The sequence below is a fragment of the Phycodurus eques genome, chromosome 12, assembly GCF_024500275.1.
Source record: "Phycodurus eques isolate BA_2022a chromosome 12, UOR_Pequ_1.1, whole genome shotgun sequence".
Taxonomy (NCBI): Eukaryota; Metazoa; Chordata; class Actinopteri; order Syngnathiformes; family Syngnathidae; genus Phycodurus; species Phycodurus eques.
In genome coordinates, this window is record NC_084536.1 from 6,734,826 (window position 1) to 6,759,699 (window position 24,874).

The 24,874-nt window shown below is 43.5% G+C and overlaps 1 protein-coding gene across 1 annotated transcript in view; it reads right to left on the minus strand.

Moving 5' to 3' along the window:
• Positions 1-501: 501 nt before the first annotated feature.
• Positions 502-24,874, minus strand: part of LOC133411018 (ecto-NOX disulfide-thiol exchanger 1-like) — a 32,999-nt gene continuing 8,626 nt past the window's right edge. Inside the window, exons 2-14 of the mRNA XM_061692812.1 lie at positions 18,065-18,131; positions 13,388-13,591; positions 12,408-12,614; positions 11,314-11,583; positions 8,804-9,016; positions 3,721-3,827; positions 3,306-3,450; positions 3,040-3,227; positions 1,671-1,778; positions 1,499-1,546; positions 1,313-1,418; positions 986-1,071; positions 502-756 (exon numbers count right to left, since the gene is read on the minus strand). Of these exons, the coding sequence (XP_061548796.1) occupies positions 625-756; positions 986-1,071; positions 1,313-1,418; positions 1,499-1,546; positions 1,671-1,778; positions 3,040-3,227; positions 3,306-3,450; positions 3,721-3,827; positions 8,804-9,016; positions 11,314-11,583; positions 12,408-12,614; positions 13,388-13,591; positions 18,065-18,131 (1,881 nt within the window). The 3' untranslated portion in view covers positions 502-624. The remainder of the gene's footprint in view (positions 757-985; positions 1,072-1,312; positions 1,419-1,498; positions 1,547-1,670; positions 1,779-3,039; positions 3,228-3,305; positions 3,451-3,720; positions 3,828-8,803; positions 9,017-11,313; positions 11,584-12,407; positions 12,615-13,387; positions 13,592-18,064; positions 18,132-24,874) is intronic.

Sequence of the window (24,874 nt, forward strand, 5' to 3'; positions counted from 1 at the left end):
GACTCAGGAATGCGTGGATGATTTTAGTTCATATTTCACCTTTACTGAGGCACCGTAGAGCCAATATTACATCCCAAATACTAGAAAAACTTGGGTTTGGTAAAATATGGCACCTTTAAACTATAAATATTGTATTTATGTTTTTGTTTTATCATGAGGTTGTGTGATAATGTCTTTTCAGAAAAATTCTGTGCCTTTCATTCAAAATGTCACCCCATGACAGTCACACTGTGACACACAGAACTTAAGTCATATGCTTATTTAACTTGTAAATAATTTATTTTGATGTTGGGCTGCAGCTTGCCCGATGTGATCAACAATTGTGATTCAAATATTGATCAAAATGATTGTGATTAAGATTTCGGTTCGTGCAGCCCAACTACAAGGGAAGCCCAACGTGCAATAAATCCTTAACAAATGCGGCTTTCGGACTTGCAACAGTTACAACTTGTCGATATTGGTGTGAGTTGGAACACAAACGCTGACACAAAATGGACACTCATTAACACTTTAATAAACCTCCTCAACGCACCTCAACATCGCGGACGGCGCTTGACGCCAAACGTCGTTATATCGTTAGCAGGCTAGCATTGTCGTCCCACACACGCGCGCACAGGTCCCGGGTCATGCGGACTGGAGGCTTTCGAACCCGCAGAACTTCCAGCGCTTCTCCAGCGTGGCGCCGACGCCGCTCAGCTCCTGGCGGAACATGAGGGGTAGACGGACCATGAGGCGCTCCAGTTGCCCCGACGACACCTGAGCACCACACACACACGTCAACTTAGTGTCACATTTCGTTTGTGTGAGCTTGTGCGTCATGTTTGTGAGTGGGTGTGTTTATTGAATGTGTGTGTGTACGTTTGAGTGTGTATATACAGTACGTGTGTGTGAACCTGCATGGGCGTGTGTGTTCGTGTACATGCGCGTGTGTGTGGGTTTCTATGAATGTGTGTGAGCACGTGTGTGTGTATGCGCGCGCGCGTACTTGGGAGTCCAGTCTCTGCACATATGACCCCAAGTATTCCAGGTTGGCTCCAAACGGATGAACTTGCAGGAAAGCCGACATCACGCCTGACAAAACAGACATCGAACATATTCATCCAGAAATAAAAAATGGGACTAACAACATACAAGACATACAGTAACGATAATCAAGATTAAGGTCAATGGGTGTAAATAAGTCTAAACGGTACGTCGTCGTCGTCATTCCAAGGCTGTCGCAAGAAAAACCAGGAATCACATTTGCATACTAATTAGCAGCTCATTAGGATACGGCGGTTCATCGCATTTGCATACGGACGCTTGGAGTTACCCAGAAGCAGAGCCTCCTTCTCAGACACCAGCCCGCCGCCGGCACCGCCGCCCTCGTTTCTTCTCCTCTCTCGGTTCACGAACGATGGCGAAAAAAACCCGTTCACCTAAAACACACGCGCGCGCACAACGAATGAGGATGAGTTGATTGACAGCTTGTTGAAGCATGTCAAAGTTGAGCTCTGACCTTTTCCCGGTGTTCCAAACCACTTCCCTCCACGCTATTCTTCACAAGCTGAACCGCAGCAATCACGAAAAACAATTTGGGAAGCAAAAGGTTGAGATAAGTCGTAAATCAGAGATCAGGAATGAGAAGTTTGTCCCAAAAAAAAAAAGACAAAATTGTGCTGTTTGTGTACTTTGTGTTGTAATGACAGCAGCTCCCGTTCTAGGAAATGACTGTCTTCGCGGGCCTGCTGTAACTCCCCCTCCTTGCCGGACAACTCGTCCTGCAGCCGCAACAATTGCTACACAACAAATACATCACAAACGCGCAAGCACGTCAAGTCTGCTACTCAACAAACACACAACAAGCACGCAAAGACGTCTGCAATACTGCATATAACCACCAGGTGGAGGCATGGCAGCATCAATGTGTGTTCAAATTGGGGAAACGCATTAAAAACAAAAAGCATGCCAATACAAATATTTTTAAAGAGGCATAGAAAAAAAAAATCAGGACATTTAAATGTATAAAATATAAATAATGACAAAAAAATTGAATACCTACATAAAATTACATATATATTATTAATCTACATCAACATATTTAATATACAAACCCGAATCCCAATGAAGTTGGGACACTGTGTAGAATGTAAATAAAAAGAATGTGATGATGTGAAACCTACCTATATTCAATTGAATACACTCCAAAGAAAAGATAAACTTTATTGTTTTTTTTGAAAATATTCTCTCATTTTGAGTTTAATGCCTGCAACATGTTCCAAAACAAACTGGGACAGGGCCATGGTTACCACTGTGTTAAATCCCTTTCCTTTTAACAACACTCAACAAGCATTTGGGAACACTTATTGTTGAAGGCTTTATAGGTGGAATCCTTTCACAGTCTTGCTTGATGTACAACTTCGGTTGCTCAACGGTCCAGGGTCTCTGTTGTAGCATTTTGCTTGTGTCATAACGCACCGCACATTTTCAATGGGAGACAGGTCAGGACTGCTGGCATCATTTGAGGGGCTGTATTTTCCGTATCGTATCAGAAAGGAAATCGGTGGTATGGCTCATTAGCGGACACACAAAAGGAGCAAATCAAAGGCAAAATCTATTTGTGGCGGCCCCCCACAAATAAATGTATACGTGGGAAACCACAGTTGTTCATGCAGTTGTTCCCTAGATGGCGAACCTAGCCCCATCTTTGCTTGTGAACAACTGAGCCTTTCAGGAATGCTCCTTTTATACCCAATGATGACGCTCACCAATTTCCAACTAAGCTGTTCACCTGTATGCTGTTGCAAACAGGTGTTGTTGTTTTTTTTTTGAGCATACCTCAACTTTGCCAGTCTTTAGTTGCCCCTGTCCCAGCTTTTGTAGAACATGTTGCAGGCATCCAATACAAAATGTGAGACTATGCATTCATCAGTTTGAGCATTAAACATCTTGTCTTTGTTGTGTATTCAATTGAATATAGGTTAAAAAGGATTTGCAAATCATTGTATTCCCAACTTCATTTGAATTGGGGTTGGTGCATGTAACTAAGTCCATAAGTACCTGCTGCATTTGTAGCACACGCTGGTTCAGCAGCTGCACAGAAGCGTCCGGCCACTGCCACCCGGCCACCGCGAGTACATCTTGGCCTGACGCCTTCCCCGCCAGAAGCTGCGCCTGCTTCTCGTAAGCATCCATTTGCCATCTCAGGAAGTGGTGCTCCAACGTGGCGGCAGTGGGACACGGTACGTCTGGCACAATGCCACCCATGTGAACGTGAAGGCGCACGTACAAACACACGCACGCACTCGACAGGAGCCCGAGCTCACCCTCTTCTTCACCGCAAATCTTCATTTTCACCATCTTCATCTTCTTGTTGCAAGGACCTTCATCATCATCGTCCTCATCTTCGTCCTCATCCTGGTCGTCTTCATCATCCTGACTTCTGAGGCCCGACACCTCGTCGCTGTGAACCTGGAACAACAAAATCATTGTCATTATCATCATCTTCATTATCATCACCACAAACATCCTCATCACATCATTTTCATCATCATCATCTTCATCATTTTCATATTAATTCTGTCTGTCTGAATGCCTCTCTGTTGACTAGTTGAGGAGGACTAGAGTGGCGGGTACATACCAATCCCGATGGGTACCAACTTGATAGGATGAGTAGGTACCAACCTTGGTTGGACGTTGGCACCAACCTCCATAGGATAGGCAACCTTGCTGGGTACCCACCTGGCACTGCCTGGTCCACATGTCAATGTTCTTGCGCTGAGCTTTGGAGAAATGGTCCCGAGACTTTTGTCGGCCCGACGCCACCAACACAGATGAGATCTGATCCACTTCGGCCGCAAAAGGGGGGGAAACAGGAAGTGAATGGGAAGGAGCAGGAAGTGAGGAAGAGGAAGTGAGGAAGAGGAAGTGAGGAGGTGGAAGGCGTCAAGACAAAAATAATCCATTTATGTGTGTGTCGACTGCATATTTGCACGTGATTACGTGTGTACTTACACATGTACTTACGTGTTGTGTACTTGTTTTCATGTGTTTATTGAACATATACAAAACAAAGCAACACAAGATAGATTATAAATGAAAAGGAAAAAAAGAAATGAACAAATGTAGATTTTCAATATGAGAAGAGAAAAGTAAAAAAAAAAAAAAAAAAATGGAGTCCTCACCCTAATTCTGAGTACAGATTTGACTCATAGTTTTTGTTGTTTTTTGCTTGTAACTGATGTGTGTGTGTGTGTATAGATATATATTCATTCATTCATCTTCCGTTTCGCTTATCCTCACTAGGGTCGCGGGCATGCTGGACACTATCCCAGCTATCTCCGGGCGAGAGGCAGAGTACACCCTGAACTGGTCGCCGGCCACAAAAACAAACAACCATTTGCACTCACATTCATACCTACGGGCAATTTAGAGTCTTCAATCAACCTACCACGCATGTTTTTGGGATGTGGGAGGAAACCGGAGCGCCCGGAGAAAACCCACGCAGGCACGGGGAGAACATGCAAACTCCACACAGGCGGGGCCGGGATTTGAACCCCGGTCCTCAGAACTGTGAGGCAGTTCCATGCCGGAGCTACATGTGTTCAGTTTAATGTCATACTCATTCCACGTTAACTCTTCTTACGGACATCTCTGTTTTGTATTTGTCCTTGTCATGGATTTTTTTAAATACACCTGTTCCCCTTAAATTATAACAACTTGCTCTACTTACAAACAGCTTCTGAGTACTGTGGCAAAGTCAATTGTTGTGTATTTTGTACCTTAGTAGTCAGAAGCTGTTCTTGTTTTTTCCCTGAGCTGTAAAGAGTTGTGTCATCAACAATAAGATGCATTTAAAGACTTTGGTGACATTGCAGATATTATTAATATTGTATGACTAACTTGTGGCCCAGCACAGATCCTTGGGGGACCCCATAAGTGATCTTTAATTGATTTGAGCATTAATTATTAAATTGCACATATTGAAATCTGTCAACCAAGTAACTTTTCATCCACTTGTATGCCAGACCTCATATGCCATATCTCTATAATTTATTCATTAACTTACTATGATCACTCATGTCAAAAGCTTTTTTTTTTAATCTATAAAAACCCCAGTAGTGTATTCTTTACTAAGTTGATCTATATCCCCTCCACCAGCTCCATGACTGCCATCAAGGTGGACCTTTTTGCTCTGAAGCCAAATTGGTTTTCACTTAAAGGTTTGTGTTTGTCAATAAATTTGTCAAGTTTGTGTGCAAATAATTTTACCAAGATTTTTGAGAAGTGTGGAAGCAGTGATATTGGTCTGGAGTTTGTGAATCGTTGTTTGTCTCTGCTTATGTAGATTGGTATTACTATAGCTACAGTGTTTTCCGCTTTGCATGGAAAAAGACCAGTTTGAAAGGACCAGTTCCAAATTTATGTGACTTACTAATACCATGTCAATATTAAAGCAATTTCTGGACTTTTTAATTGTTTTGTCGTTGACAAAGTCTGTTGGTTCCCGAATAGCCCGCTGTTGTTTACTTCCACAGTGGAGCAATGCTGGCAGAGAATGGGACTGATGTATTTCTGGGTCACACATACACACACGTATACACACATCCCCCGGACTCACAGCTGTGGTGTCCTTGAGCAAGACACTGATACCCCGAAATGCTCCCCGGGCACTTCAGCTGCCCCCTGCTCCAGTGTGTTCCACTAACATGTGTATGTGTTCACTGTGATGGGTTAAATGCAGAGAACAAATTTTGTGTATATGTTCATGACAATAAAAGGTTATTCTTCTTCTTCACAAAAAAAAGATAGATAGAGCCGTGCCTCTTTTGCCAACGTGGCGGCCACGTCATGATGGTTATTGTCATGATGTATCTATTGTCTATTATTGTGCCATAGAGTGCAGCACAGAAAGAGAGAGAGAGAGAGAGAGAGAGAGAGAGAGAAAGAGAGAGAGTGTTAACGAAGGAATACAAAAGACAAGTCTCTGGAGTCTGGAATATGCTATTTTTGGTACAGTAATTTTTTTTTGTCAAGCCGTTAACCTTTGGCAACTGATTTGGAAATAAGAAGCACACTAATTCCTGGCGGCTCATGAAAGTGACTCGCCTATGGTGAGTACTGTACGTCAACACAAAAGCATGGTCAGTTTGGATAAAATGTGAAGCTTTCAAACATTTCAAGCTTTTTTATATATATATTTATTTACAATAACTTTGTACTGTACTGGGCGTTTTAGGTCATGAAAAAAAAAACTAATAAAAAATGTGTTACTTACAATAATATGGGTGCATATGGCCTGAAAAAAAGTGCTTTAATGTACAATCAACAATCGGCTGTATTGGACAAACCCCGCCCCTATTAGTCCATTCTATTGAGGTTCCACCGTCGCTCTTAACTCAGGAATTCCTTTAGCCTAGGTCACTTGCCCACTTGGACAAAAAAAAAAAAAAAAAAAAATATTAAATTATGTAGCCATAGCCTTATATTCCTCAACAATAGTGTTTTTGTGATTTATGAAGTATTCGGGACAACCCATTGTTTTAGAAACATGATTGATTATACTATTTAATACTCACCATAGCTCTTGTGTGTTGCTCTTATTCTGCTCCAATAATGTGTAGTAATGTTCTTTCTTACTCATTGTTATACTTATTATATTTTATTGTAATTACATGTGTAGTTACGTGTGTACTTGCATGTGTACTTACGCGTGTACTTACTTACACAGTGGCGGTTCTAGCCCGATTTTAGCGGGGTGGCTAGACTGGGTCCAAGGGTTTTTTCAGGGGGGCCGGACTTCACTCCAAAGGGTGTGGGGGGTTAGGGGGAGTACACTGCTATCTGAAACATTTTGAGTCCATTTTATTTTGTCAATGGGTGGGGGGGGGGGCTGCTGCTTTGGGGGTCACAGAGGGGCCAAGCTCAGCTTACTTTTCAACTTACATGTGAACTCACTCGCATGTGTAGTGAACATTGAACGCTTCCATTCAGGGATGAAAAATTCAGCAAGCGAATTTGAGATGGAGAGGCCCCCCGAATTTTTTTTGTTCCTCCTGCCGTGCAACCAAGCCCCGAACACTAACCAATGAGCGGTGACCGAGATTTTACGTCTCATAATTTTTGCAGTACACTGTACTATGCATAATACAAGTCAATACGACTCTACTGGTCTGGTTATTGCTGCTTCCTCTTTCATTCTCTTCCTCCTCCTTCTCCAAGATCAGCACCACCTCCTCACTGCCACCATGACTGGGGTCACCCAGTCCCTCAATAACCCATCTGCTAGTGGCCTTCACTCCTGATGTTGCTGCTGCTAATAATAATAATAACAATAATAATCATAATTAGTATTATCTTCTTAATACACAAAGGCAATCCATGTAAGAAAAAGCCATAAATCACTCACACACACACACATACACAGACACACACACACTCCCTCTTTTTTGACGGTTTACACTTCCTTGTGACAGAGTAATCCCTAAACTTCTTAAAGAGCAATGTGACCTAATCACAAAGTGAGGTCATTTTCTCATGGCGAGCAACAAGAATCAATCGTGCAATACAGAAGGACTAAAGTATTTAACAATTTTTTTATCCCAAATCATTTGCATAGCAAATGCATGGTCTGCTAGGTCTAAGATTTTGCACATTTGCTTCACCTTGCTCTAATATTTTTCATTCTTTCATGTTATTTTTTTTCTGCCCCGCCCATTTCCTTCACACCTGCCTACGTTCTTTTCACCTCTCTTAACCTCGCTACCTCGCTATCATTTAGCAAGTTGCTGACAAGTGAAATTGAGATGAGCCTGAGCCAATCAGATCTCAGCAAAAATGAGGAATCCAAAGTGGTGTGGGCTTACAGGGGGGCGGAGACGACACGCACAGGGCTCCTTAAATTGTTGGTGTAGTGACGAATCATAAACACATGCTGCAACCTGCAGGCTATAATCTATATCAGTACTCGGCGGGGCCGCTTGGTGTGCTCGTGCGCGGCTTTGTTGACATGAGATAGGCTAACCTATGAGTCATCTTGTATTTGTTGAACAGTAGTTTGTCATTATGTTTTGTTAAACAATGGCTGTGTATTGGAAGTTCGATTGGAATTAGCCTATTAAAAGAAACGGGGGCGGCACGGTGGGCGACTGGTTAGAGCGTCAGCCTCACAGTTCTGAGGATCCGGGTTCAATCCCCGGCCCTGCCTGTGTGGAGTTTGCATGTTCTGCCCGTGCCTCCGTGGGTTTTCTCCGAGCACTCCGGTTTCCTCCCACATCCCAAAAACATGCATGAATTGGAGAATCTAAATTGCCCGTAGGCATGACTGTGAGTGCGAATGGTTGTTTGTTCCTATGTACCCTGCGATTGGCTGGCAACCAGTTCAGGGTGTACCCCGGCCTCCTGCCCGATGACAGCTGGGATAGGCTCCAGCACCCCCGCGACCCTAGTGAGGAGAAGCGGCTCAGAAAATGGATGGATGGAAAGAAACGGGGAAAAAACGCTTGGCTAGGTCGGCCTGTAATGGACCGGCCGTTGGCGATTTGTCCCGACATTCCCAGTTGCAACTTGCTTTCATTGGGACTCGTATGTTTGTACGTGGAGTGCGTGAGGTGACTGGTCGCACGTCAGACTGCTTTCCATTCTCAAGACTTTCTTTGATTGCTGAATGCATGAATGATGAATGAATAAAAAGATGGATGACAGATGAAAGAATGGATGTCGGCTGATGGACGGGATATTTGACCTGTGATGTTGCAAGGCAACATTAGCGCTATGAATACGGCAAGTGACTTCCTTGTGTCCGCGTGTTTGCGAGTGATCTTACACTGCATGAGTATGCCGGTGAGTGCCCTGTTGAAGGCGTCTTGTGCTTTGCGCAGCGCCCGCCGTTGTTGCGTGGCATCCCTGCGCAGTTGTGTGGCGTGCGCATTGGCGCTCTCTATCAAGGCGTACATCTTGTTGGCACTCGCGCGGTTCACCTCACCGCCGTCCAGCCACAACAAAAGCACGGACGCAGCCCAGCTGAACTGCTTCCTGTCTAGTAGAAAAGACATACGCACATGCACACGCACACACACACACACACACACACGCACACGCACAGTCACTCCAAGGTGGTTTTTCTTCTGTTTTTTTTTTCTAGTGATTTCAGCACATAAGGAAACCCGCCAAATGTATTGATTGTCATAGAACAGGAAACAACGAAGAAAATTATGTGCACAGGTCATCAAGTCCTTTGTGTTGACCTTGAGACCTTTGCACACCATTCCAGCACAATTGAGGCACAATTCCAGCCTGATTCCGATTGGATGTGATGGTTCCTTCACGGGAGCTTGAGCGTCCAATCGGGCCACACGCTGACAAAGACTCAAATTGTTCCCGTGTGGGTGGAGAACACGAGCGCTCCTTAGGCCCCCGTCAGGCGGCTCGACTCCGCCTGCCGTCGTTCCATCAGCGACGAGCCTGGCGTCTCATTTCAATGACAATCGGAGCAGCGAGGCGAAGACGCGCGGCATTAGGTAGCCTTTAGGGAGCCTTTAACGCGCACGCCGGCCGATAAAAAGCTTCAAAAAGCTTCAGAGACGCCGCCGCCGCAGATTAGCCCCGCGTTACAACACAGCACACAATGACACAAAACACAATGTTCAAAACGCACACACACACTATTCATTGAACACACACACACGCACACTATTTATTTAACACCAAGCTTTGTGTGCTGCTGTTAGCGACAAGCTACACTCTGATGCTGCGAACAGCTGGGCTGTGCTTTAGTGCATTATTGATCTTGTCAGCACTAGTGCGGATCCTCAAGTCGTCGAGTCATTTAGTTTGTCTTTTCAACCTCTAGTCCTTTACAGCTCTAGTTGTATAGACCTCTAGTTGCCTAGTCCACTAGTCATGTACTAATTTAGTCCTATAGTCCACTAGTTCTCTCGTCATTTAGTCTTCTTATGCTGTGTGGCTGGTTTGCCAGAGGAACTCGGAAACTCCAAACATAACATTTTAAACCCACTAACACCCATAGGCTGAATCACCCCAAGGACAGAATCCCAAAAAGAAAAGTCAGCAATATGGTTTGCACAGTGCACTGCAGTGAGAAGTGCAATGACTTCTACACTCGAAAGACTGAGCAGCAACTACACAGGCGCATCACGCAACATCGGCAGCCGGGCTCTTCGAGTCCAGAATCAGTGGTTCTTTTGCATCTCTAGAAGAAGAGACATTCCTCAGAGGACAACATCCAAATTCTGGATCGGGAGGACCGCTGGTTTAAAGGTGTTGTAAAAGAAGCCATCTATGTCTAATGACAAAAGCTATCTGTAAACAAAGGAGAAGATTTGAGGCATCAGCTATTGTCTGCTTCTAACAATGAACTGACATCTCTCCCTCCAAAGATCGCCTCATTCCATGGGAAGAGTTTCCCGAATGAGGCGTTTGGCAACAAGATATACAGGACGGTTATTTCACAGACAATTTCAGAAAAAAGGGTAGGCCTACAGAGGACAATCCCACGTTCTTAAGAACTGTTCATGTTCTGTAGAACCTGTTCATGTTCAGAAGAACCCTTCAAGTTCTGAAATGAAAGGCTGGCTTCGTTGCCCTTTTTATAGAACATGTAAAACCTTTTTTTGTGGAATATTTGATACGGCCCCGAGCATCACCCAGACTCTACCTCCAGCGGCCCACGTGTAAATTGCGTTTGAGAGCCCTGCTCAAGGGTGACCTAGCAGACATCATTGGAACCGAGTCGTCCGCCTCCGCCACTGGAACAGGAAATTGTTGGCCATCGCACATGACATAGTGCAAGAGCACCGTGCTTGGGCTGCTTCTCTTCGGGATGCCGTCCAGGCTCAGGAAGACACCGGCTCAAGCCAGACTCGGCGAACGCCGTTTCAACAGCAATTAGTCTTATAGGCCTCGAGCCGTCTACTCGTGTAGTCCTCCAACTGTTTAGTTTTCAAGTCCGTTCAACCACTAGTTATTTAGTAGAGTCATCTCGTCCTGAAGTCATCAAGTTCTCTAGTTATCTTGTCTCTCTAGTCATTTAATTTACAAATCTTCGAGAATGCTACTGCTGTAAACATACATTACTCCAATCATCTAGACATCTATTCCTCTAGTTGTCCAGTTATCAAGTCCTACTATAATTATCTAGTCTTTTTTAATCATCCAGTCCTCTAGTTCCCAAAATCTCTGGTCATCTTGTCCTGTAGTCCAGTCAACCATACCTCTAGGCCTATAGAACCCTAGTTTCTTGTCTTATGTGCTACCCCTATAGTTCTGTAGTCCTCACTGTCACTGATGTGTTCTCACCCAGACCTTCCGCCTCACCTTTTAGGCCCTCGGCCAACACGGCTGCCTCGTGCTCCGAGAAATGTGGGTGTGGTGTGGGTGGCAGGGACGGCGGTGTCAGGGAGGGCGGTGCTTGTTCCTGATGCATGTGGTAGTCCCGCTGGTCCTGGTGTTGATGTCGGTTTTCTCGTTCTAGTAGTCTCTGTTTGCACTCCCACTCATACAAGTCATCTCGAGCCTGAGCAAAATCCACGTGGATCTTGCCTGAGTCTTTCTTGTCCATACTTGAGCCGATACGAAGGCGGTAGCCTGAAACACAACAGTGCAATCAGTAACACTGTAACACAATACACAGTGCAGTGTAGTGAGGAGTGCAATGAGCTCTACATTGGAGAGACCACGTTGCCTTTACACAAGCGTATGACACAACATCAGCGAGCAGTTTCTTCATGTCCAGAGTCAGCAATTAATTTGCATCTGAAGAAGAAATGACATTCCTTCAAGAACAACAATGACCAAAATCTTATAGGGAGGACCTCTGGTTTGAAAGAGGTGTAAAACAAGCCATCTATTGTATGTCAAACTAGAAAAGTTGCCTCTAAACAGAGGAGGGGGTTTATGCCATCATCTGTTGTCCGCCTATAACAATGCCCTGACATGCTAAGATTGCCTCATTCCATGGGATGAGTGGCCTGAACGAGCGGTTTTGCCACAAGATAAGTCAATGACGGATCGGTATACAGGATGGTCGTTTCACTAACAACATCATTTTTGTTTTTAATGTATATATATTTTTATTTGTTCTTCCTTATTTTAATGAATGTATTGTTTTTGGAAGCTGCACTCTGGTGTTGTGTCGTTGTGATAGATGTCGGATCAATCTGGGGAGGAAGGGCACCGAGGACTGTTTCCGGGCTGTGGTGTCCCTCTACCCCTCTTTGGCCCCTTTGTGCCCTGATATCCCGTCTTGGGTTGTTGCTTCACAAAACAACAACACCCTATTGTGACGAGCCCCAGGGGACACGCAGACGAGTCCAGATACGTTTTGTGCGAGCCCATGTGTGTGTGTGTGTGTGTGTGTGTGTGTGTGTGTGTGTGTGTGCGTGTGTGGATAGTGTCGTGTTTGATGTAACCTGATAGATAGAGAGCCTTGTCCACCATGAACTCCTCGCTAAAGCGAACGTGGCAGAAGTTCTTCTTGCTCTTGCGCAATGCGATGATGTCACCGCAGGGGCTGAAGACTTCCCTGATGATGTCTTCGCTGGTGTTCTCCGGAAGACCGCCCACAAACACCGTCTTGCAGCCGGGGGGGCGTGGCCGGGTGGATGGGGGGGAAAGGTCTAAGACAGGGGTGTCAAACTCATTTTTGTCACGGGTTACATTGTTGGTACAATTATCCTCAGAGGGCCATTATGACTTTGTAACCATATAAATGTTTCATCGCATCATGAAAAATCAGTGGACCCTCACACTCATGGTTTGGCTCTGCAGCGTTACATACTTGCTGATTTTTTTTTTTTCAATTGTCTTAAAATTATTTTTCAATTCTTTAAAATTTTTTCATCTGTCTTTTCAGGAATAATTGTTTGTTCAACTACTGACCAAGTTACTGTAAAACAATGGGGTTGGTTACAAAAAATGCTTCGATGATCCCTGTAATATCTCAACGTTGTTATTAAATCCAACAAATTGAAATGTTGGTACAGATTTTAGCAAGAATCATAGAAGTTGATTCAAATAATTTGGTTTCGCGGGCCACATAAAATGGTGAGGTGGGCCGGATGTGGCCCCCGGGCCTTGAGTTTGACACATGTGGTCGAAGACATCAACGTTCCTCTGATTACTATCAGCACAACATCGCTGCTGTCATAGCTGCCATTGATAGTAATAACAATAGCGACGATATTACTGCTGTTGTTACTATTGTCTATACTGGTATCACTATAATTTGGACTGTTATTATTATCTTCATTGCTGTTATTATGTTTGCCTTTACTGTAATCACAATCTTTGGTACTGACATCACTCTCGTCTGTACTCTGTCTATTGTCTGAAGTGTTATCAGAATCATTGGTGCTGTTACTACAACTACGACAGTTGTTGTGGTTCTTACTGGCGTTCTGTGGGAAGAGCATGCACCCGTTGTGGCGGATGATCTCCTTGACGGCTGGAAGCGGCGTGTCAGGCGAGGCGGCGGGTGGCAGCGTCGGGTGCGGGCGCGGGGGCAGGACTACCGGGCCGACGGTCGCCGTCACTGGGTTGACGGTCGTCGCCATGATGCCCAGCAGAGGCTCCAACTTCGGCATGCACACAGAGTCTGACAAACAAGAAAAATCCGGAATTGTGTACCCGTTTCAGCAAAATTAATCATTGCGCATCTTAGCATCTTGCACTAAATTGTATCAATTGTCCTTTCTTCGCATCTGTTTCTAAAATTTTATAATTGTGCTTTTTTTTTTTTTTTTAATGTTGTGCTGCAACTGGATAACTGGCTCCCAAAAAAGGGACTTTTTTTTGTTGTTGTTGCAGAAGATAAGAGAAGAAAAAGATCAGTGAAAAATCATCACGGAAAAACGAGCCAGAGAAAACAATCATCTCTATTTGTGTGCAAATGGAAGATAAGCAACGGGCAAAGTAAAAGTGGGATGGGGGGAAAAGCAGGAGAAAAGGATCGTGTCCGTGCGGAAGATAAATGAAGAAAAAAGTCAAAGAAAAAGTGTGACCTCTAATAAATGCGGGAGAAAAGAATCATCTCCATTTGAGCGCAAATGGAAGATAAGCAAGGAAAAGATAAAATTTTTAAAAAAGCACAGCATCCAAGAAAGAGTGTGATGGAAAAAACATCCGTCGGGGTCATCTTCCCGTGGAAGATGAACGAGGAAAAGCTGAAAGAAAAAGTGCAGGAGAAAAGCTCGATCTCCATCCGAGCGCTAATGATGACAAGCGAGCGTTGTCGCAGTGAGATGCGGAAAAACAAGAGAAAACGAGAGCAACCGTTCGTCAACGCATTGCGTGCGATAACCCTGACAGCGCAATTACGCCACGTGCGCTAGCTTAGCGCCGCTTTAGTCCGGCCGGCGCCGGGCGGGGGCCATGTGACTCGCCGCGCCGACCGCAGGGCGAAGGTGATGACAAAAAAAAAAAACAACTGGCGCAGTCAAGCGACCCCCGGCAAATGGCGTCGAGCCGAGGGACGTGTTGTCATGGCAACATAAGGAAACCCAACGCCCACTTATTTTAGGGGCAAAATGTCGTTTTAAGTGGGAAAAAAAATCTTCCAAAATGGAACTAGTTTGAAATGACTTGATAAGATTCTAATAATCTTGTATCTTAAAACAAGTATTTTTTGTCTTGCTGAAAATTTACAAAAAAGTCAAAACGGTCTTACTAGGGAAGAATTTGCATTCGAGCAGTACAAAATGGAAGTTTAAATATGAGTTGATAGCCTGTTATAAGAGCTCCGCTAATTTTTGACTTACATTTGTATTTTCCGTTTATGGTTTATTGTACAAAATGTGGACTTGGCCGTGATATTCATTGGAGGAGAATAGCAACGCTTGATGTTTGTGCCTTCACAGCAGCATGTTTGCAACAGCACCAATTTTGTGGAGGAGAATGTCAGCACTATAGGATGGTGATGGTAAGGCCGTGGGGATCTTGTCTTGTTAGACCTTAACACGCAGCGTTTTTGCAACAGCCCCATTTTTGTTGAGCGGAAAATGTCGCCGTTGTCAGACTGTCTGAGCTGGTGCGGCTATGAGGAGCTGCGGAAGCAGAGGGGGCTGGAGAAGGGGTGGGGGGGGGGGGGGGGTCGTCAACGGTGAGCTGAGGCCGTCCCAGAGGAGATGTCGATAGGAATGACAATTGGCGTAAAAATGTCAAATGAAGCGAGAGAGTCGACTAAATGGGACTGGAGAATTCTACTAAACTATATCACATGTGTAGTATGTGGAGGACAATTTCGGAAACTGTCTGCAAAGAAATCATGACTGAATTTGTTGTCACTACAAAGGTATATGCAATCACAGCAGTTCTATATTTTGCTGACTGTCTGTGTTAGGGACCGTCTACAAGTTACAAAGCACCTTTTCTCATTTTGGTTGCTGTAGTAGTTGGAAATGGGAGGCCACTACTTACTTCAGGTCAAACGTTACTGATATCTTGCATTTTGGAGAAAATGGATGCAATTATTTGCCAAAAACAACAAACTACAACAAACCAAACGACTGCCTTCCGTTGCCAACTACTACAGCAATCAGAATGAGAAAAGGTGTTTTTATTGCTCTTTGGTGAATATTTTTGACAATGAATTGACTTGTTCCGTAAATGTTTAATATGCACGTTTTTGGAATGCGAGAGCGGGAGGAGCGCGGAGCATGCAGGATTCAAATCCAAAACCTCAGAAGTGTGAGACAGACGTGCTAACCTGTTGTTCACCGCGCTGTCTAGGTTCTTACCAAAGTTAACAAAGACTCAGTATGTAACTGTCATGGAATAAAGTTACTTTTTTTTTTTTTTTGTATTCTGATTACATAATCCTGTTACATCTATTCCGTTATTCCCCAAAGCTGTTAAAATGAGAGTGAAACGATATATGACAGCAATAGAACACCAATTTGAAGAAAGAGGTGTTTGGAAACTCAAGCAAGTTATCTTTTTTCATTTTCATTTTCATTTTTTCCTGAAAAGTTGATTCCGCTCGACAGCTGCGATATATAAAATATGAGCTGATACTGCCACTTAATAGCATAGTACTGGGCTCACCAACACGGTTTATTTTTACATTATCCAGATGGTGCTTGCCCTTAAAGACAACCAGGGGAGTTGACATCTATAATGCGGTGAGGGAATTTTGAGCAGAAAAAAACGCACCGACGGAATAAATGGTATCGGTGACAACAGACGGGGCTCCCGCTACGATCGGCCGACATACAGGATTCATTTCTCACTGTAAAGGTAAGTTTCCAAAGTTTCTGCATTACCACTGCATCATTTACCAGCAGGGGTTTTGTGCAAAAATGATCGGCTTTGAGTGTGTGATGACTCCCGTCGTGAAGATCGTAAAAAGCATCCGCTCCAGAGCAAAGCAGCACAGAACATTCAAGGTGCTTTTGGAGGCGCTGTCAGCTGAAAATGGTGACCTCGGACTATACACAGAAATACGACGGCTCAGCAGGCTTCCCAAGACAGCGAAACATATGGCAAAATTAAATTCAAATATTTTAAAATGGTTCGAAATTTGGTTTCAAAATCAAAAAGTGACGAGATGTAAAAATCTTACAGCAGAGCTTTGTATGTTACGTAGCTCATAATAAATTTGTACAAACATGGTGCAATGTAGTTCATGATCCGTAAATGAATTGTTAGTGGTGATGAAAACGTGACTGTGATTTAAAGAAATAGTGTTGAGTATTGATAGTGATCTGATTCCCAAATCATTTTTAACAAATACTGTGAGAAATCATTAACACGACCAATGTCTTCAATCTTAATGATATGAATATGAATATGAAAATGGCGATGAAAAAGGGGTGTTCCAAAGGCAATTAGTTATTTCGCAAGTGCTCCAAAATGGATTGATATTATTGGAAATGACCGCCAGTTTCAGTTTCTTCAGCAAAAAATACATAAAATCACCTTTTTAGTGAAATATTGAACGTTAAGACCCCAGAGCCGAATTTAACCAAACAACCAATTCCGCGAGCTGAATGCTAACTCCCAATGCAAAGCGCGATAGATGGGCTAACAAGACAAGTGCTGACAAGACGAGTGTTGATGTTAGCAGTACTCACAGTCGTACATTATCCTCTGTGGAGAACGACTAATATTGCAGCTTAGATATGACTGACTTCCTCCGTATTTCATCATCAAATCAACTTGCAGTATGTCTACATGTATTATACTGCCCTGTGATGGCCGAAGCATGCACACCAGAAGAAGCAGCACAATGCCCATTGAATAATCATGATGCGCCAACTGTTCAATCCTTTCAGTTCTGTTTAACTATTTTATGATTGTATGTTTTAAAAAAAAAAAAAAAGTACAATAGTGACGAGTTCTCGTGTTTTGGGGGGTTTCTACAAGGTTCCGGTGTAAGTCCGTGTTCCCAGAGGACACCAGTGCCGACAGGATTGTTCTTCCACACCAAACTCGTCCAAGCAGTCTGTTACCGGCCTTCCTGTCTAATTACCATTGTTTGACAGATAAATTAGCGGCGTGCGCCCCAATACTTTTGTCCGAGGGGCGTCGGTGAGGCGCGGGACGTACGACATGTTTTTGGTCGTGTTTGCCTTGACGAGAATAACAAAAACGTCAAACTTGACTCATTAGCACGCACGAATATTCATGAGCGCGCCTCGCTAACCGTGTTAATGAAGGGACGCTAACGAACGGATGCTCGCCCTCCCGAGCATCACGCCGACAGCCATCCCTCATATTTTCAATATAGATTTAATGATCATTTATGAACTGTGCTTTCATCGACACTGGGGAAATACTGTGAATTTAAAACTAGTCCCGAAAAGTATGTAAATGTTGTAGTGTTGTTGTAATTGTTGTGAGGCGTTTGTGACTCTTGTTGTTTTTGTTGTCAATGTTATTTTTATCACGGTGTATTGTAGTGTAAATGGCAATGGTGAACGCGGGACTCCAGGAAGAATTGCGATGACGTTAGCCAAAGCTCATGGAGATCCAAATAAATAAAAGGAAACGAGTCAAACACACACTCGTGCACACACAAACGTGCACATTCGCACACATATTGCCATTATTTTGAAAGGTCTTGACGTACCGCTGGCCACTGCGCTCCCGTGTGATGTCATGACGCTGGATGACAAACGCCAAACATCCGGACGATTCTTGAGAAAGGAAGAAGAGGAAGAAGAAGACGACGTACACTTGATTATTGATAATAAGAACTTCCCATTCTGGAATCAGCACAATTGGAAACATAAATACAAGATGGATGAGGGGGTCGGTTGGGCGCAGGACGTTTAGTTGGCTTGGCATTGGGAGGCTTCACCGGGAGACAATGCCAGTTTGAGCGCTCGAGTGCTAATCGTGACTTGACACACGACAAAAGTCAAGCCGTTTTGGTTTGAAGAAGCCAATTTGGTCCTCGCTCATGAAAAAAGTTTGACTCTGACGCCGCGTTCACTGTCCAGTTATTCAACACACACACACACCGCAGGCCAGGAATCATTAGTGTGTGTTTGCGTGTGCAGCCATCCGAAAGATTGGCCACCAATTAGGGTTTGCCGGCACCCTCCGGCCGCTCATTTGCGGCGGTGGCGGCTAGCGGCGGTGTCTACGTCGCGATAGCCGCAGGTCAAGAAACCTGAAAAGCGAACCCAGCTCCATTTTGTCTCCTTCCTTCTTGTCCTGAGGGAGGAAGTCTTCCTGCAAGCAGGCTGAACGGACACTTAATGGAAATGTGACTTCCGAGTTGATTTCCTGTTAACTCCAAAACTGGATGGATGGATGGATAGATAGATAGATAGATAGATAGATAGATAGATAGATAGATAGATAGATAGATAGATAGATAGATAGATAGATAGATAGATAGATAGATAGATAGATAGATAGATAGATAGATAGATAGATAGATAGATCATAACTCAATTTACTGATGTAGCAAATAAATTTGCCCCTATGCAATGAAGTGAAATGCCATTAATTCATTCCAGTAGCCCAAAAAAACACTACTTTGACTTTTTATGAATTTATTTTTTATTTAAAAAAAACAGCACTGTATTGTAAAACGTAAATAATAAGAAAAGAGAATGTAAATACATTAATTTGTTTTATCAAGTGTAAGTGGAGCATTTGTAATTCAAGGTACCACTCGATATGTTAAAAAAAATAAATAAATAAATAAAATAAAATAAAACTACAGTGCTCCCTCCTTTTTCATGGGGTTACATTCCAGAACCCCTCGAGATAGAAAAAAACCCATGAAGTAGCAACCATATTTTTATTTTGTTTTTACAGTATATATATTTTACAGCTTGGTAAATAATTCCAATACAAAATATTATGGACGTAACAATATTCGCGATACCGCGATATCGCAAAGTTAAAAGTGCCTCGATATCGTCGCAGTCTTGTCTCTGTATAAAATAATGAGCCGTTGTGTTTAAAAAGTTAAAACGTTTTGGACCGGCTATATATACGTAGCCACACGGCTTAGCCAGGCTGCTACAGCCAGACTACAGCGCTCCACTTCTTCATTAAGAGTGTGAAGGCACCCGATTGGACGCATAACCCATGTGACCATGTGGGGACGTCACAAAAATACACACTGATTGGCTGAGTGGCCTACTCAGTGTTCCCAAAGCTACAGCGCAGCCGCTATGCCGGTCTGAGCATCGTGTCGCAATCGATTGGGCGAAAGGTGCCTCGTTGTTCGCGCCGGCCTCCGTGCCGGCAAACGCTGACCTAAGGGCCGGCATCGGCCGCGAGTGGACAACCACTTCGCGAAGCCGCATCCCACAGCCCCACTGGCCAGCCCTCCGCGGGCCACCACCACAGCTCCCCTGAATTTTGGGACTCAAGCAAATAAAGCACTGTTAGTAGGCCGTATTCGATTTCTAATATTATAAATACAAAAATATGACAAGACAGTAAACACTGTTCAATTATTGAACAGACAATTTCTCAATGGACAGTTTTGTTATTGTGAGCGTATATTATTGCTGCAGCAATAATACTGTTTTGGAGATGTAAACAATGAATGTAAACATTGGATGGACAGGGATAGAAGTGCACGGTAATATATGATTTAAAGCTGTCTCTTTCACAAAAACCTGTGGAGAAAATAGACGGAAAATACTAAAACCTATTGAGAAGGACTCTCCAAGAGTCAAGAAGAAGAAGAAGAGTGAGAAAAGTTTTCGGTTCTCCTGCATTTGCCTCTTTGCCCAACCTGTAGCGTGATCGTTCCTGCAATACCGTGAGCTTTCCCGCAATATCGCAATAATTACCGTACCGTGAGATTAATACCATGATAAAACCGAACTGTGAGATATAGCTATTGTTATACCCCGACAAAATATGCATGTGAGGTGTGGGTAGAATTTTTGTCGACTTGGCGTCGTCCTCCTCAGGTTCTGCACTGTAGTATCTGTAAATTTGAACGTGTATGGCTTTAGAAGGTGGGGCCTGGCTTGGTGAGTAATGAGGGAGTCAGCCATTGAGAGTGTAAGTTGTTGGCTGTTGTTAGCGCAGGTTAGCCAGTCTAAATGACCACCGCAAAATCCCGCGATACAGCAAAAAATCTGCAATATAAAATTAGACATACGATTTAAAAATCTGCGATACCGCAGAACTGCAAAATGTGAAATGTGATACAGTATGTATATGAGTTGCAATAGTAATTATATATATTCATAACAAGAATCCATTAAAAGGGCACATACATAAAAATGTATCAAAAAAACTGATCAGGAAGTAGAAAATTAAACAACGGTGTGGTGTGTTAATAGCCATTAGCGCTGCTAGCTCATTAGCAAGCGTGGTGGTCTATCAGGGTATCCTCAATCTGAGACACACACACACACACGCGCGCACACAAACACACACACATTAAATGAATGACTGTGTGTGCGTGTGTGCTAGCCTGTTTTAATGTGATGGCTGAGCTCGCTGATGGACGGAAGCGGCGTGCCGCTGTTCCTGTCGCGTAGCATTAGCATCAAGAGGAAGCGAGCGGAAGAAGCGAGCGAGCGGCAGAGAGGCGGCAAGAGACGAGCGCGAGGGAGCGATCGCCGGCCTCGCATGAGCGACACAGCCCGACCCCGCCGCCCCGCTGGCGTGACCTGCCGCAACGCTCCGCCTCTTCGCCGTTCATCTTGCGGCCTGAGTGTGATGACAAGGGTGCCGCGGGAACACGCCGTAGCGAGCGCATGCACACACATACATGCGCACTTTTGTGGTGCGTGTGTGTGTGTGTGTGTGTGCGTGTGTGCGTGTATTTGTACATGTGTGTGAAGCAAGAATGTGCGGGAAGGAGGAGGAGAGCCATACACACTTTCAGAGGACACCTCAAGGTCGAACATGCTCATCAATTATTCATCATACACACGCAGAGTCATCCTGGTGGGGAAGAGCATGTGTGAAAAACCTAACACTCACGACCTGCTCGCATGACTTTCGTTAAGAAGAACAAGCTAACCCCTTTGAGACAAACTATATCTCAAAGCTGACTAACTGACGTAGAAATGCTCGCAACTGGACTGGTCTGGTTGTCTTAGAAGACATTTGACATGTCATCAGAGCAGGCTTCTTCAGTTCCTGCAACAAGGTTTAGTTAGGACAGACTGACCTGAGTTGGTATGGCAAAAAACTATTTATGCTCCAAGTTAGAGCATTTATGCTCCAAGTTAGAGCATGCCCCAAACCACGAATGCTATCGTTCTTTTGGAATGCAAAAAAAAAGGACAGGTTAGGATGCCTGTCAGAGAGGCCATTGTCCGTCCACCTGAGTCGTTGGGTGGAAACTCCCCCATGAATATTCTATTCAGTTATAAAATGGTTGTGGAGATGCCTCACGGTCAAAGTAGGCCCAGTTTTTTGTTTGTTATTTGTTTGAAGCAGAAATATTGAGTTTCTTTGGAAAGGACGAAAGGACGGCATTGTATGTGGTTGATAGGTGGTGTTGTAAGCCACCTCTCCAGTGGCTGAGACAGGACACAACAACTGCAAACGCCACAACATAACGACATCAATCCACAACATAATTACATTAAATGTGCCATATTTTACCAAACCGACTTTTTCTAGTATTTGGGATGTAATATTCGCTCTATGGTGCCTCAGCCAACATGTGAAATACAAATTAAAACGGTCCACGCATTCCTGAGTTCCAGATGTTTTTCTGCCAAGAGGCCTGAATGCAGCTCATTTGAATTTCTCGAGCTTAACGTCACTAACTAAGCTATCCGCCTACCTCTACGCTCCTGAGCCAGTGTCTTCTACACAGAGGCAACCAATCAGAGGAAAGGGGGTGGTTTTAGCCAAATATGGACGAAGCAGATACAAAACTGGGTCAAACAGAAGTACCGTAACTGTCAGAGGGGCCTTTTCAGAACACTCGTATGACAAAACCAAGGTGCTTTTTTGAGAGGAAATTGACAGTCTTATACTAAATCCATGTCAGAAAGTCACTTATCGAAGGCCAAGGAGCCAAAATATGGGATCTTTAAGGTAAAACAAAAGTGAGCGCCTGGACTACCTCTGACTGTAGAATCTGTCCAGATTATCGGCGGGGGACGCACATTGCCGACGGACCACTGGGTTTACTTTTATTTTTTAAAAGATTATCCCAATGAAATTAAAATTGGGATTAGAACTAAATACCTCACTCCACCCATATCACCAAAAACTAAAGAAACACATTTCAAAACCTTAAATGATATGTATCCTTGCAATGACTTTGATTAATAAATAAAAGTAAGTTATTTTGGAGCTCTTATGGAAAGTAAAACTTTCGGAATATCATAAATTATCAATCCATCCATTTTCTACACCACTTATCCTCACTAGGGTCATTGGTCAGGGCACTGGAGCCTAGCCAAGCTGACTTTGGGCGAGATGGAAGACTACACCCTGAACTGGTTGCCAGTCAGTCGCAGGGCACATAGACACAGACAACCATTTGCACTCACATTCACATTGTCACTGAGTGGGAACTGATCTCATGCTGCCTGCACCAAAGTCAGGCGAGTGTACCACTAAACCATCAGTGACTTTATCATAAACCATCAACGTTCCAAATTATCAATGTTCTTTTTTTTGCAACTTTCCTACTTAGTCACTTTGTCCGTTGGCAATATGAGACCCTGTTAACCCGGTAATTTCAGTTGTACTGTAAATGTCGCTGTGTTGTGAGTTTAATGTTGAGTGACCTGTCTTGGCCACTGTGTACCTCTCGTGTCACAATGTCTTCTGAAAATGTTATCCTTTGAGTAGATTTGGTTACAAAGGCACTATTTTAGCAAAAACTACAATAGTTGATCACAAAAAGTTCACCCCAATAATAAGACTACAGTTCAATAATTCGATAATTTGAGTTGAAAATGCCCAGGATGACCTTTTTCCAAGCTATTCTAGTTGGGGGGGGTCACCTGGATTAGGTGTTCTACCAGTTGAAACAGCTGGTTTTCTCATTAATATTTAGTATAAAAATAAGCTTTGCTCTGGTTGAATCACTGAGCTTGTCACTTTAAAAATGTGGAAAATATCATCACCATTCTTATTGGCCATTGGCGATATCTCGGCAGCCAAGCCTTCACAGTGACGGAGCTTTCAATATGGGGTCTTACTATCGTTAGGGGCTTTTCCAACAAACAGCCCAGGAACTTTGAGTTCCTGGTAGCAAAAGGTTCCTGTGGCCCATATGGTTTGTGTTTCCATTGCACTTATTAGTTCAGGGTAGCTTAAGGAAATGAGGCTGATGTTGCTCATTACTGACACCTACTCGATCGAAAAAATGCTGGTATTTCAAGCTTTCAATGTCTTTTTTTATATCTTAAACTAAATTTCAAATATTTTTGATACCTTTAAAACCTAACACTTTATCCAGGTGATGCAATTAGTACTGATTCTCATTCGCAACGCCAACCTGGCTGCAGATAGTCTTTGACATTGGGAGTTTTATGATATGCAGGTACATTCCAAGAAATTAGAATATATTTATTCTGTTTTATTGAGATGACATACATAAATAGATTGCGCAACAGAAGCTAGCAGATGAGTAAAGAAGTGATTTCTCAGCTGGAAAATGCAATAGGGACATGACCCTGAAGCCAGTTCCACTACAAATTTAAGAACAATAAATTACATACATAGTCATCTGCAGGTTTCTACATGTATTTATATATTTATTTATACAAAAAGACGACTTTTTCTAATGAGGCATTCTTGGCATCCAGGCGATTACATTTTTCGTCATGTCCATGCAAGTTCTCCAGCTTTAAGCGAACATATGCTCACATGCCTTTTATGGACCTTGTCTTCACCATGTGCTATGATGTAATGTAATATTTAACTTGTTACTATATCGCATTGTACATTTGTATATGTATTTGCTTCTATTTTGCTTCGATTTACTCTGCTGTCTGCAGCCAAGTTGGCATTGCAAATACCTGGATAAGGTTGAATAAATAAATAAAAGTTGACCTCATGGACAGCTCTGAGTTAGTTTTTAAACACAGCAGTGTGAAGTATTTGTTATCTGTAAATGTGTTTGCATTAAAAAAAAAAAAAACAGACTGTACATTGCAAATATTTATTGGTGAACAGAAGGTTTTAATTCCCCCCCGCGACTGACTGGATTGGACCATCAGAGTGTCGCCGCAGGCCAGCCTCACGCCGGTGTTCATCTCCTTCGAGGAAGACGCACACGCCCGCTTAAGCACAAAGTTTGTCCAGCCTGCTTGTCCACCAAGTGCTGCTCAGCGGGAAAACATGAAATTCAGTGCTTGGAAACCTCACGCCCCTACCCACCAGGAGGAATAAAATAATCCAGGGCACTTGAATATTAATTGACAAAACTACGTCACAACAATGGTGAATTCAAATCCTATCGTTTGCAAGCGGT